Here is a 13,868-nt window from a genome sequence, read left to right as displayed (position 1 = left end):
CACATAGTGTTACATGTAGAGAGAGATGAAGAAATGACATGTAAAGGCCGATGAGACCCAGTAATTAGCGAAACTGAATAAGCAACAGCTCTTGTGGTTCTTGCTAATTTTACTGATAAGCCCTTGTCTATTTAATGACTCTTTTTCCCCCCGCTAAAAATAGTAAAATGTTTGCACAGGTGGTGCTGTTTGACTGGAGGAGAATCCTCCCCTAAAGCTCTCTGAGAAGCTTCAGAAGTTTACAGGAGACAAAAGCTAATCATAGCTGTACACTGGGAAAATTTCTCAAAATTATTTTCATTAAAAAAAAAAAAAATTGAATGGCCCTCTGGTAATGAGCCCTTCCTTGGCACCAGAAACTTCTCAATTTCTCTGTCAGGGACTTTGGGTGTGTTCTCTCACTCTCTGTCCCTCTCTCTTACACTATGACAGCTATGTCCTCTTTGGGATGGGATGAAGTACCTCTGTGATGCAATTCACCAGATATGAGATTTTCTTCTTCCTGAAAGCCTGGATAAGAGCAGCCTGGGAGGCCCCGCAAAATCCTTCCCCCAGGACAGTGAAGTGAGAAGAGACAAAGTAGCCATCCAATGTGTAACATTTCTAGAAATGCTTTTCCTCTTTTGATCTTTTGTTGCCCAAGCATATTCCTGGGGGCTGGGTGGGAGGAGGGGTGGGAGGAGGGGGAGCTGATTTTCACTCTTGCCTAACCTCCATAGCAGCAAACATCAAGTCCAATTCATTCATCCAGAAGCAACAAACACACGGCTCTGTTAACAGTCTCAGGGGCTCACTGCCAGGATGTCAATTGCTTGGCTGATTAATACTAACTGATGAGGTAACATGTGGCTACATTGTAGCCCTGCAGCTACCCAAACGCCTCCTTCTCTAAAAACAAACATAGCAAGGTTTTCTTTCCCCAGGTGGGGAGAACTTACTGGATTCTTGAGTCCACCTTACCTTGAAGATACATTTCTTCTCCTTCTGTGAACATCTGGTTGCATCTGCTGCATCGTGCACAGCTAGGGTGGTAATGTTTGTCACCTGCCTGCAAGAGAAGAGGTAGGAAATATTTTAGTCTATTACTGGTCACTGCTCCCAGCCTCTTTTCTGGATGTGGGAATTTGGAGGAAAAGAGAAGAAGCTAAGGCAGGAAAAATAATTGTCCAATTGACCAAACTTCCTATACCAACAGCCCTAGAAGCTGAAGCTGATCCCACTGGATCTGGGAGGGGCTCAAAGACCAGCTACTTGTGCCTGCCATGTGAGGCTGCCTTGCCTCTTGGGGTTTCTGGCATCCAGTTGTCTCTCAGCTTGGGCCCTCCTGGATGGTTGCCAGTTATACAGCATGTGCCTGAGATGAGTCCACTCCATTTCCCAAACAAGCCCACCTCAAAAACATTAACATCCAAATTGATGTTGGAGGCCAGTGTTGGTTTGTACTAAAGCAATAAAAAGAAAGGATCCTATTTAGCAGGTTCTTGCTTTCCTAGCTAAACAGTCTGAAAATAATATAATCTACCCAGCTTACATCAAGATGAGAAAAAGCATAGTAAAAACATCATCCGCTGCTTTTTATCTTGGAAGGAGCCCCAACTCTCTTCTCTGCTGCTTATAACAATCTTTTGCCAAAGTCTCATTTTAATTGTTTTCTGAAGAAGGCATGTTACTGAGGTGGCTCTGCATTATTCCTGAGCATTTCACATTCTTAAATATGACAGATGCCACCACAGTGGGTGTTGACGTCCCCAAAGCAAAATGTCACTGGACACAGGGACAAATCTGTAGACAGGTGCCAAGTCCCATTAGAGTCATGCTACAAATGCATGCCCAACAAAGCAAAATCCTTTCGTCCACATCTTAGCAAAAAGTCTCGCCACCCAAAAATTATCATATGTACTCTGCAATTAAATCATTTCATCAATTGACCATAAAAACATTTCTTTTGCATTAACTGTGCACAAGGCACTGCTGAGAGCCCAGAGTTAGAAGGGGCTTCACCCTGTGCCTGCGTGAAATCTCAACAGGAAATCAGAGGTCAGGTAGTGATTCCTTTCTCACACCCTCCTGTAGAAACTATGAAACCAATTAGCTACTAGAGTGTGAGATGGTGGTCAGCTGCTCAAGATAACCCAGTAGGAAAAAAATGGAAGTTATTTACAAGTAGAAGCCAGGAATGAAATCTTTTCAGTGGTGCCTGCCAGAAAATTCCAGAAGTGGAATTTTGCTCTTATCCACACAGCATTATTTATTTATTTTTTCGGGGGGGGGTGGTGGGGGGGGTGTAGGATGGGGGGGGCATGTGAGGGGAGTATAGGAAATGTTCACACAAAGTAGCCCTTTCTCTTCGGCCATCCAGGGTCCAATGTGAGTGAAAGGAGGAAGAGAAAATATTACTCAGTTCCAAACTGTGTTGGGTCAGCTGGGATATCAATGCTGGGAGGTCCCAGGCATTTGGACAATCTCTGAATTCTCAAGGAAAATGTAGGGGACAGAATTAAGGCCCCTTGACGGGAATCTTGGTGTAGTCTGCAGTGAAAAGCACATGCCCTCAGTAAGCTAGAAATAGAAAGAAATTTCTTCAAGCTGATAAAGTGTATCTACCATATTTAGTGGTGCAATATTAGAAGCATTCTAATTAAAGATAAGAACAAGGCAGAGATGTATACTTTCACCAGCGTTTTTCTTTATGGTTTTAGTCCTAACCTATGTGATAGATCAAGAAAAAGAAATCAGTATAAAGGTCACTAATAAAAGAGTTCAGTTAAGTAGCTAGATAAAAAATTAATATATAAAAACCAATAGTTTTCCTATTCACTAGTAATACAAATTAAGTCCAGGTGATGGGAAAACAGGTCCCTATTTGTAATATAGCAACAAATAAACCCTTCGATGAAAGATCTACATAAGGATCTTAACTGATGGGCATGAAAGACTTAAACAGAGACATATGGTACTTGCGGATGGGAAAACTAAATATAGTAAAGATGCCAAATTATCCAAAATGAACCTATTAATGCAATATATTCTCAGTCAAAATACACACAGGAGTTTCTTTTATAGAACTTGACAAGCTGATTTTAAAAGTTCACATGGAAGAAAAAAATGCACAAAAATATAAAAACTGCTTCGGAAAAGAGAGCGGCAGTGAAAGGGGTTTTTCCCTTCCCGAATAAAAAGTTATTCTAAGGCTAAAATAATTAAAGTGTTCTAATACTGGTGCAGGGATAGAAGATAAATCAGTGGGACAGAAGAGAGGAACCAGGTGCCCAGCCATACATACAACAAGAAAATTATGATAAAGGTGGTGTTTCAAATGAGTTGAAAGAAATGGGTTATTCAATTAACGGTGAGAACAAAGAGTTTTTCACTTAGAAAAAGTTAAATCTAGATTCCTAACTCACAACCTACACAAAAACAAATTCTAGAGAGGTACAAAGTTAAAAGTTGAAACAAAATCATAGAAATATCAGAAGAATATGAAGGAGACTGTTTTAACAAACTTGGGAAGGCTTTCCTAAGCAAGGCAAAGCCTAGAAACAATAAAGATAAGTATTGACTGTGTACGTGTGCCTGCACACATACACACATGCACACACAATCTCTAGACATAAAACAAAGTTACAGACAGGGATAAAATATCTGTCATGCATTTCAGAGAAAAGATTATTATCCAGAATTTATAAAGAGCATCTACCATGAAAACTAAATGGCAATATGGGCAAAAGGCAATTTCCAGAGGAAAGGTAGATAACCCCCCAAATAATTAGCTCAACCCCACCAGGAATCAGGGGAGCACAATTTAGAAAAAGAGTGTTTTTCTTCAACAAATTGGCAAAGATAAGAAGAAGACTAATGTGAGGAAACAGGCATTCTCACACACTGTTGGTGAGCAAAATTCCTTTTCTAAAGCAATATTTATTGAAATTTAATGTGTACGTACATATTACTCCCTGATGAACAATTCCACTTGTAAAAGCCATTCTACAGAAATTCTCACACATGTGCCCAAAAGTGTATGTATTAAGGATATTCAGTTTTGAATTATTTATAACAGCAAAGAACAAGGAAACAGAAGCAACCTAAATAAGAAAGTAGTGAAATAAAATATTGACTCATGTAGCCATTAAAAGAAAGAAGTAAACGTATATGTGTTTATATGGAAAGAGTTCAAACAAATACTACTAAGAGAAAAAAATCAAGTGGAAAAATAATGCCTGTGATATGGCCACATACAGTAGTAGTCAAAAGTGTGGAGATACTGGGGTAAGTCTGACTGGATTCAAATCCAGTTTCAGCACTATGTGGTCCTGTAAAGGTGACAATCTCCCTAACCTTCACTTCCACAGCTGTAAAATGGGTAGAATAATAGCACTTAACTCATGGAGCTGATGAGAGGGCTAGTATATTGCCTGCCCTCACCCTCTGCCCCCCAACATCCAGTCCTGTAAGTCAGGCACTGTTACTATTATTTATGCTGGAGAGGACACACATATATATATATATATGTATATTGATTTTATATGTGTGCCCTGCATGGAGAGAAGGTAGGGAGAATGCCCACCAGTTAGTTTTCTGTGATACCTTGTGGGGAAAGAGGAAGGAGCAGGGTGGGAACCTAACAATTTCCTTTATATGTTTCTGTATTGCTTTGATCTTTTACAAGAATTCATTTTTATGTTACTGTGTAATAAGGAAATAAAGACTAAGAAGAAAAAAGTCCATTGTCTCTTGGAGTCATAACACCCAATGTGATCTTGGGCAAATCACAAACTCTTGGAAACTCTATTGCAAAGTAGAGATGATGAAGTTGATGGTGACAATAACAATAAAAGTGAACATTTTTATGATTATTCTGTGTCAGTCACTGTTCTACATACTTCATAAACATTCAGTCACTTGTTTCACAATAACCTCCTAAGGTTATTATTCCCTACTTTATAGATGAGGAAGCTGAGGCTTGGAGAGATTTAGTAAACTTGTTCCTGGTCACACAGCTGGAAAGTGGTAGGGCCAGGCTGCAAACCCAGGTAGTCTGACTCTGGAGCACATGTTCCTAACTAGTACCATAACTAATACCCATACAGTACCCCAGTGCTGTACCTACCTCACAGTGATGCTAGGGTGAACGATCAAATGACATTTCGAAAATGTTGTGATGTACTGCGTACAATAGTAGGAATAACAACATAATAATCCTTTGCACAGAGATGGTTCTAGGGCCATCCACAGAAAGGCTTATTAGTGCGGTTTGGGATGCTGACAAAAGGCTCTCTGGATGCTGCCGCCCTTTCCCAAGGACAGGCAAAGGAGAGTAACTGTGTTACATGAGCTGTCATACAAGATGGACAGAAGATTTGTCAAGCGCTCCTGTGGCAGGGCTCTGCTCTGTAAGTCATGAGCAAAACCACTGCTGAGAAACACCACCAGCATAACGCCAGGGGCATCGGTCTCGACCCGTGCACTTGCCTCATCCCATGATGCTGAACATGTCAAGAGATACAGTGAGCCAGAATCAAAGGGCAGTTGCACAGCCGTTTAAAAGTCTTTCTGTTTGTGCAGCAGTGCAGGCCTGGGGGGCGGGGGGCACAGGGTCATGCGCTCAGGATAGGGGAGCCCCTCCTTTGCATGTGTGAGCCACCCCATCTCTGTTTCACTTCTTCTTAACACAGGCACCCATGATGGTTCACAGACAAGCCCTGTGCACAGGGCCAGGAAAGGTAACAGAGCTGAACACAGACGGGGTTATATGCAAACTAACCAAAAAAACTGGATGTAGCTGAATCCAAAGCATTTAAATTAGAGTCATTTTTAGAAGAAGGAAAAGTATTTCAGATCATGAGCAAAATGAGACTAAACAGCGTCCATCTACGAACAGATGAGGAACACACAATTCACTGTGGAGAGGAGGCTACTGATTGCAAACTTTTTTTTTTTAAAGATTTAATTTTATTTATTTTTGGCTGCTTTGGGTCTTCGTTGCTGCGCGCGGGCTTTCTCTAGTTGTGGCAAGCGGGGGGCTACTCTTTGTTGCGGTGTGCGGGCTTCTCATTGTGGTGGCTTCTCTTTGTTGCAGAGCATGGGCTCTAGGCGCGAGGCCAACTAACTTCAGTAGTTGTGGCTCGTGGGCTCTAGAGCACAGGCTCAGTAGTTGTGGCGCACGGGCTTAGTTGCTCTGCGGCATGTGGGATCTTCCCAGACCAGGGATCGAACCCTTGTCCCCTGCATTGGCAGGCGGATTCTTATGTACTGCGCCACCAGGGAAGTCCCCTGATTGCAAACTTTTGAAGCACCGTGGGCTTTGTTGTGACAGGTGACTTCATAAGCAGTGGTTACTGGGTACCTGTCCCCAGGCCCACACCCTGGAACACCAGCTCTGCCTCAGCCCGAGAGGCCAGATGTACCTCTGGGGCTCACTATAGCCCTGTCATCACCATTTCCCGTCCATCTTTGTACGCTGCTATTTAAAAAATTACAACCTTACTTATTTTCACATATTCAAAATGCACATGTTAAAAAGTCCACATTCTGGCTGGCATTAAACTCTACAGACCATAAGCGATTTGTTTATTTAGTTGAGTTTTATAAAAGCACCTGCATACACATTCAAAGTGCTAAAAATCACTTGCCTTTAATGGTGCTGATTAAGTCACACTTCTGTGGTTATTATTCCTATTTAGTTAATCTCTAACTTGAAGTATAAACTTTATCATACAGGCGAGAACACCATCTGGGGAAATACCACCTGCTATAAAGCAGGAGAAAGGAGCCCTGAACTCCTTGTGGACACGGGGTGCAGGGAAAGGGTTACAAGATTCAGAATCAGGAGACTGGGGTATTATTTCTTTATTTCTTACTCACGGGACCTCAATTATGTCGCTACTTACCCTCTCCAAGGCCCAGGACCCTCCTCTGTAAAAAGTGAAGGGCTGGACTAGACAATTTCAAGTCCCATCCTGCTGTAAAATTCTATGATTCTGTGTGAAATCCCGTCCCTCTACAAGCTCACATGGCAGTGTTAACAGAAAAGTAATCTAGGTAGAGAAAGGACATTCTTGATGGCAGGGAATGGAATTTAACCAAAGACTCCATAGTGTCTGACAGCCAGGAGGAGTTCTGACGCCCTAAGCCCTGTGCCAATGTAACAGGCCACTGGGAGTAGAAAACAGAACTGTAATTATAGACCCCGTCCTTGGACAGATAATCTGCTTAGCTCCGGAATGGCTAACTGCCCTTTTCAGTTTCTCTTTACCCCTTTTCTCTTGGAGTGCTTTACTCCTGATACTGCCCAGGAGATATGAAACATGGCCCTTGAGGTCAGCCTTCAGCAATTTATAGCTTATGCCACGCCTCCTTCCAAAAAAGACTTCCAGATGCTTATCAGAGAAGGCTGTGACCTGAAAACAATGGAACAAAAACCTTAGAGGAAAAAAAAAATCAAAAGGCTCCACACTCAGGCAAACATGTTTGTTGGGATCCGAGCTTCTCAGTAGATGAGGACAAAAGGGAAAATGGGCCACGAAAGTCTCACTGTGTGAAAAAAGATGGTCACATACAATTGTCACTAGAGAGGCAAGGTTTCCTGATTCTAAGTTAGTAACAGTCACCCCAGGCTGAGGTTCAATAGGGTCTTGCTCTTTTGGTACCCTTGGCATGGTACCAAGGGCTCTGAGTGATGGCTCTCACACAGTCCTGTGAGGTAGGTGCTATTTTACAATCTTGTTCTGCAAGCAAAAAATGAAAGCTCAAAGTGAACAAATTCTCCAAAGCTCTCAATGCTTCCAAAAAGCAGAGCCGGGCTGTGAGTCCAGGTCGCCTGACTCCAGGCCTCCTCTTGCGTAAACTGCCTCCAAAAAGCACCAAAGGAATTCTCATAGGGGGACCTCAGTTCTGAAGCAGCAAAACAACTTCCACACTAATTTCGATGATGGCTGGAAACGTCCAAGTAGTTGTTTCTTACACAGACCCTTGAGAAAAACTGAGGGTGTAGCACTGAAAGGTCATTGAATGAAATCATTCTCACAGGGGAAGTTAAACTATCAAGGTCTAGGTTTGCAGTCTCATTTTAAAAATCTAACTTGATTCAGAGATGGTGCTCAGAATACCCAAAGGAATAAACAAATTGCATTTCTGTCCCTGAGACTCTCGCAAACATGGGTCTGGTTGATGGTGCTTTCAGACTAAGGACATGCAAACACTTGGAGGTTAGTGTGTTGACCTAGGTCAGGGGTTCTCTAACTTTTCTGCACATAAGCAACACCCAAGAGCCTTTTAAAAATGGGTTCGATGGCCCTGGGGTGGGGCCCAGAAATAAGCCTCTTTTGTTTTATTTTGTAAGCACTGACCTAAGTCCATGCAGATCACTGTGAACTGGGGAAACCTGACAGTAGATGAGGAAGCCAAAGGGAGTAACAAGGATGTGGCAGGTGCATGGGTGGGGAGGGAGAGGCAGAATCACGCTAGTTCCCGTTTTGCTCCTGTAGAAAGGCGGTGTGAGGGCTGACGCAGCCTTTTCTGCATTTGTTGCTTTTTTCCCTTGAAGTGGGAGAGGTTTCCAGTGCAACTGGACCAGCTTGATCCCTAAGCTACCACTCCCCTGTCCCGGGAGGCTTTTTTTCCCTGATGCAGCATCCTGTTTAGGCAGGATCACGAGGGTGTGCCTTGGCCCAAAGTTTGGATCCTGGGCAAAGGTGAATAAATCAGTCTGCCCAGGCAGCTTGCACAAAGCCCACAGGGCTCCCCACAAGTCTGTGCACAGCCAGTCTGCACAGAGAAGAGCGAGCATCCTGCAGCCCTGCCACCTCACCGACTATATAGCCCCAACTGCGGCCCCTGCTCCAAACATCAGGGGGAGGGGCGGCGGCTGGTCTTCCCCAGAGAAGATGCACAAAACGGTGCAGAGAGAAATACGCAATGGCCTTCCAGCGCTCTGGTTCCCTCTGACCAGCTCAAAATATAAAAGAATAAAAAAGGCTGCAACATCCCAGTGTAACTGCATACTGGCTTTTGGCAGATGGTTACTGCTATCTCATCTCCTTCCAAGGAACGAAGTGCAAAAACTTTTAAGCAGTCTTTGCAGTTTAACAGTGCTAGATAAACATTATCTGTAGATGTGTGCATTCCTGAAAGACCTAACCGGTCTCTTTAAATTGATCAATAGAGTCAGTGTAATCTTTACCAAAATCCCAGTCAGATTATTTGTACATTGACAAGCCAATCCTAAAATTTATATGGCAATAGGAGAGTGGTATAGCTACTTTGGAAACCTCTTTAGCAGTTTCTCAAAAAGTTGAACATAAATATACCATGCAACCCAGCACACTTCCACTCCTAGGTTTCGAACTAAAAGAAATGGTAACTTATGTCCACACAAAGACTTATACGTAAAAGTTCACAGCAGTGTTCTCCAAAAATAGCCCCAGACTGGAAATAATCCAAATGACTCTCAGCTAGTGAACAGATAAACAAAATGTGGAACATTCAAATAATGCAATACTGCAAAGCTACTGCTTTTAAATAAAAGGAACAAACTGCTGCTACATACAACATAGATGACCCTCAACAACATGATGTTAAGTGAAAGAAGCCAGACACGAAAGACTACATATTGATTCCATTTCTATGAAATTTCTAGAAAAGGCAAAAGGAAGGAGATACAAAGTAGATTGGTGGTTGCTGGAAATGGGGATGGGAATAAGATTGGGAGCAGGGTTGACTGCAAAGTCAAAATGAGGTGATAGTAAAGTTGTAAAACTGCATTGTGGTGATGGCTGCACAACTGTTTAAATGTAATAAAATAAACTGTATTTTATGGTACATAAACTATTCTTTAATAAAGAGACAAGACAATTAAAAAAAAGAAAGAAAGAAAGAAAACAGTAGGGAGTGGGGGAAAGACCTGACCGGAAGACAAGAGAAACTTTCCTGTGCACTGTTCACAAGGACACGTCAGGGCGTGCATGCATTCATTCTTTTTGGGGGGGTCCAGATTCCTTTGGAAAGCTGTTGAAAAATAAAGATTTTTGTTTTTTTTGCAGAACGAAATATACCTGCATATATAGAAAGCTAGATATATGTGTGCAATATTGTACTGTTAGCAGTTGTCTAAAGACTCGAACATTTTCAAAGGGATTAGAAAATAATTGCCTAATTTGCTAATCTAATCAGTATTTCTCTTTCTTCAGAGGAATCACTATTCTCTTGTACAACAAGAGAAATGGAGCTGCAGAGAGATTAAGTAACTTGCTGGGGACCACATGAGACACTGAAACGAAAACCTGGGCTACGCCATTAACCTTAGTGTCGCTACTGGGAATCTCTCAGGCTGGTTCTTTGGCTGTGTGCTTTCATGCACAATATTTAATTGGAGTTTTATCTGAACTTTTGAAGCAGGTGACATCATCCTTCATGTTTTATGGTGATCAAACCGAGGCTCAGAGGCCAAATGACTTGCTGCACCAAAACCAAGGTCACACAGCTAAGTGTCAGAACTAGGCAACATCCCAGGTCTTCGGACACAAGTTCGATTCTCTTGTACTGATATCACCACATCATGGATACAATACTTCTCTTGTTTCAGAAATCTTAGGCAACTAGAAAAATAAATAGAAATATCCTGTATGATATAAAAAGATGGCCAAAATGATTGAGAAGTTTTGTTAACATGTATTTTGAATAGTTTGCCAAATTTCAAGGCAGAGCAAATAACTACACTGAAGGCAAAACATAAATCTGAAATGCATGGAAATCTGCATTTGAAACTAACCTCTCCTCTCTGGTGCTCCCACAGCTCTGGGCTTGGGCTGTCCCACACATTTAACTTTGCCTCTAACATTACTGAAATGGAGAAGGACGATATGGTCCTTGCCCCCCCATGTCCTCAGCCTGCCTTTTGTCTGTGGAAAAACTTTAGCCAAAGAATAAGTTTAATCAGAGAAGTGAGAAAATGCAGAAACAAAGGAAAACAGTGAAAGGAGACCAAATAATAATAGTTTAGTCATTAAACATAGTCAAGGACCTTTAGGTCCTCCTTAAGGGCTATAGACAATATTCTGAGCCGTATCCTGCGAGCTGTCTTATAGATACTGAAACCCCCGCCAGGTGGAAGAAGTGAACTACATGATGACCAGGCTGTAGCCATGGCATAAGCTGCCCCAATTCCGAGAATTGGCCTCAAAGAAATGGAAACGAACGGAACCTGAAACTGAAGATTAACTGTACCTGAAACAATCAAGATGATGCTGGTTGACCACGGATGACCAATTTCAAGATGACTGTCAGAGCTTGACAAAGAGTTGGCCTTTGGACAGGCGTCCACCCTCCCCGGTTGCCAGCATCCAAAATAAAGCAAACTTTCCTTTCCACCAACCTGGCCTCTTTATTGGCTTTTGAGAGGAGAACAGCCGGACCCCACTTTCAGTTACATTATGGCTGGGCTGCCTGCCCCACCCCACTGTCCAACATGGAGTAGAAAGAGATGGGCTTTGGAATCAAGAGAACCCAGGGTCTGCATTCTGACCTTGCAAATGGTGTGGCCTTGGGCACTTTTCTGGACTTATTTCTTCAACTGTAAAAACTGGCATAAGAAAACCTGCCACATAGGATTGTTATGAAAATTAAATAACCAAAGGCAAGTTCAGTTCATACCAAAGTAAGTATCTGGTACCAGTAAGTGCAGGTGAGCTTGCTCCCTCTCGTTCACATTTGGTTATACATCCCTTTAAAGACGTGGGCCACACATGTGTCATCATAGCTCTAGGATCTCTCTTGCTTTCCATAGAGCAAGTTCTCTAGAAATGTCGGGTAAATTAATAGGCCAACAGAAGCCCTTATCCCCAAATCTCCAGATGATGAGCAACCATTTCCTGCACAATTATGGCCAAAAGAGAACTAAAGGATGAACTTCTGTGCCCCAGCTGTCATTTCAGTATTTACCTGTTTCCAGATACTACGCTAAGCACCTCACAAACCATATTCCATCTGACCCTCCCTACAACCCTGTGATGGGGGTATTATGTCCATTTAACAGATGAGGAAATTAAAGCTTAGGGACATCAAGAAATCACCCAAGGTTACTCAGTTAGCAAGGAATGGAACTGTGGTCTAAACCCCAGTCTGTCCAACTCCAGACTGTACTCAGAAGCACCAGGTCCTTCAGCCTCCCTACCCTCAGCAGCTCCGTTCACAAGGGGAGACCCTTGCTGGGATCTGCCCTAAAAAGGCGTATTTCCTATGACTGTACAGTATCATCTTTCAACTTCCTTTTTTTTAAAACAATACAAGTAAAGGTTTATTGTACCAAATTAAGGTCTTCATATTCTACAGTTTGCTAAGGCTCAAGGAAGACTAGATGATTTTTTAAGACCTTAACAAAAATTTTACTTTCACGATCCCTCCCACCCCCAACTATTCAAACGGTGTGATCAAATGTTATAAAACAAAACAAAAAACCAAAACCACTAGAAATAACACCAAGTCCTTTAAAAACAACTCTCCCAGATGTTATTTCTTGACATAGGTGGTCTCCGTGGTATGGGAAAATGTGATCCTAAATCCTTGTAAAGCAACCCTGGCAGCTCCAGCCTGCCTGTCATTTTCAAATCCAATTAAGTCATGTCATGTCTCGTAGGTATTAAATGTACTCCCTTGAAACCAGGAACTGATTAAGTAGCATGGATACCATCATCTCATTAGTCTCTTCCGATAAGTTATTAAGGAATACAACATAGTTTAGAGGGTAACCAGGGACCCAAGGATTTGGGGTTGAATTTCCTTGGGTGTTAGCTAGACTTGGTATTCCCTGACCAAGGTAATTGTTGTTACAGTCTGTTCTACAATTTGGCTTTTTTCCTTTTCTTTGTCACAAAAAATGCCATGCATTTTACATATTATATCACAATGTTCTCCCTTACAAGGTAGGCAGGAAGTCCGGAATGCACTTTTTTTTTTTCCTTTCTTTGGAGTAGGAAAGAGGTACACCTTAATCTTTTTTTCTTTTAAGTAAACTTCTTTACTGAAGTAGAACATACACTGGAAAAAATGCACAAGTCATAAATTTCTAGTTCAATGAATTGTCATAAATGCAACACAACTTGTAGCTAGCACCCAAACCAAGTAAGAGAACATTATCTGTACCCAGAAGCCCCTTCATGTCCTCTTCCAGTCATTGACTTCTAATCACTATGCTGACTTCTAACTTTTACCTGTCTTTGAAGTTTACATAATAGGAAGCAGATATGTCTGGCCTCTCTTACTCAACACCGTGAGAATTATTCATGATTCTGTGTGTAATTGTACTTCACCATGTCTCATGATTCCATAGTATTCCTTTGTGTAATTATACTACATCTTATTTATCCATTCCACTCTTGATGGACATTTTGGTAGTTTTTACAGGTTGGCTGTTTTGAACTGTGTTGCTGTGAAATTTCCTGCCCATGTCTTTTGGTGAATTATATACACATTTCAGTGGTACATATACATAAAAGTAGACAATATATGTCAAGGTCATTGCACACGTTTATGTTCAGATTGAGTGCTGCCAAACAGTTATCCAAAGTGGTTTTTGCCTTTTATTACAATTTTAATCCGAGAGGAATCTGAAGGAATTAAATAAGAAGAATCAAATTAACAGCGCTTTACCAAATAGATTCCCAAAGTGTTTTCTAACCTCTGTGAAGTGAATGATTTTTTCTTTTTTAATAAAATGGCCTCTCAGTAAAAGCTCTGTACTTGAATCCCATCAGGTATCCATTATTCCAGTATCTCCAGAGTGTCACTGAGCAATTTCCAATTCTCCTTTCATCCTTGTCTTTCTGTTAGAGAGACGTGGATGAACTGATGGAGAGACGTGGATGAAATGCAAATAG

The 13,868-nt window shown here is 41.8% G+C and overlaps 1 protein-coding gene across 2 annotated transcripts in view; it reads right to left on the bottom strand.

Moving 5' to 3' along the window:
• The window catches only part of ABLIM1 (actin binding LIM protein 1), a 182,280-nt gene that overhangs the window by 52,489 nt on the left and 115,923 nt on the right, over nt 1–13,868 (bottom strand). For both annotated transcript variants that reach the window (XM_061191323.1, XM_061191388.1), the window contains one exon: nt 961–1,048. In XM_061191323.1, the coding sequence (XP_061047306.1) occupies nt 961–1,048 (88 nt within the window). The remainder of the gene's footprint in view (nt 1–960; nt 1,049–13,868) is intronic.

The sequence above is a fragment of the Eubalaena glacialis genome, chromosome 1 (assembly GCF_028564815.1).
Source record: "Eubalaena glacialis isolate mEubGla1 chromosome 1, mEubGla1.1.hap2.+ XY, whole genome shotgun sequence".
Lineage (NCBI taxonomy): Eukaryota > Metazoa > Chordata > Mammalia > Artiodactyla > Balaenidae > Eubalaena > Eubalaena glacialis.
This window is presented reverse-complemented; position numbering and strand designations above follow the sequence as displayed.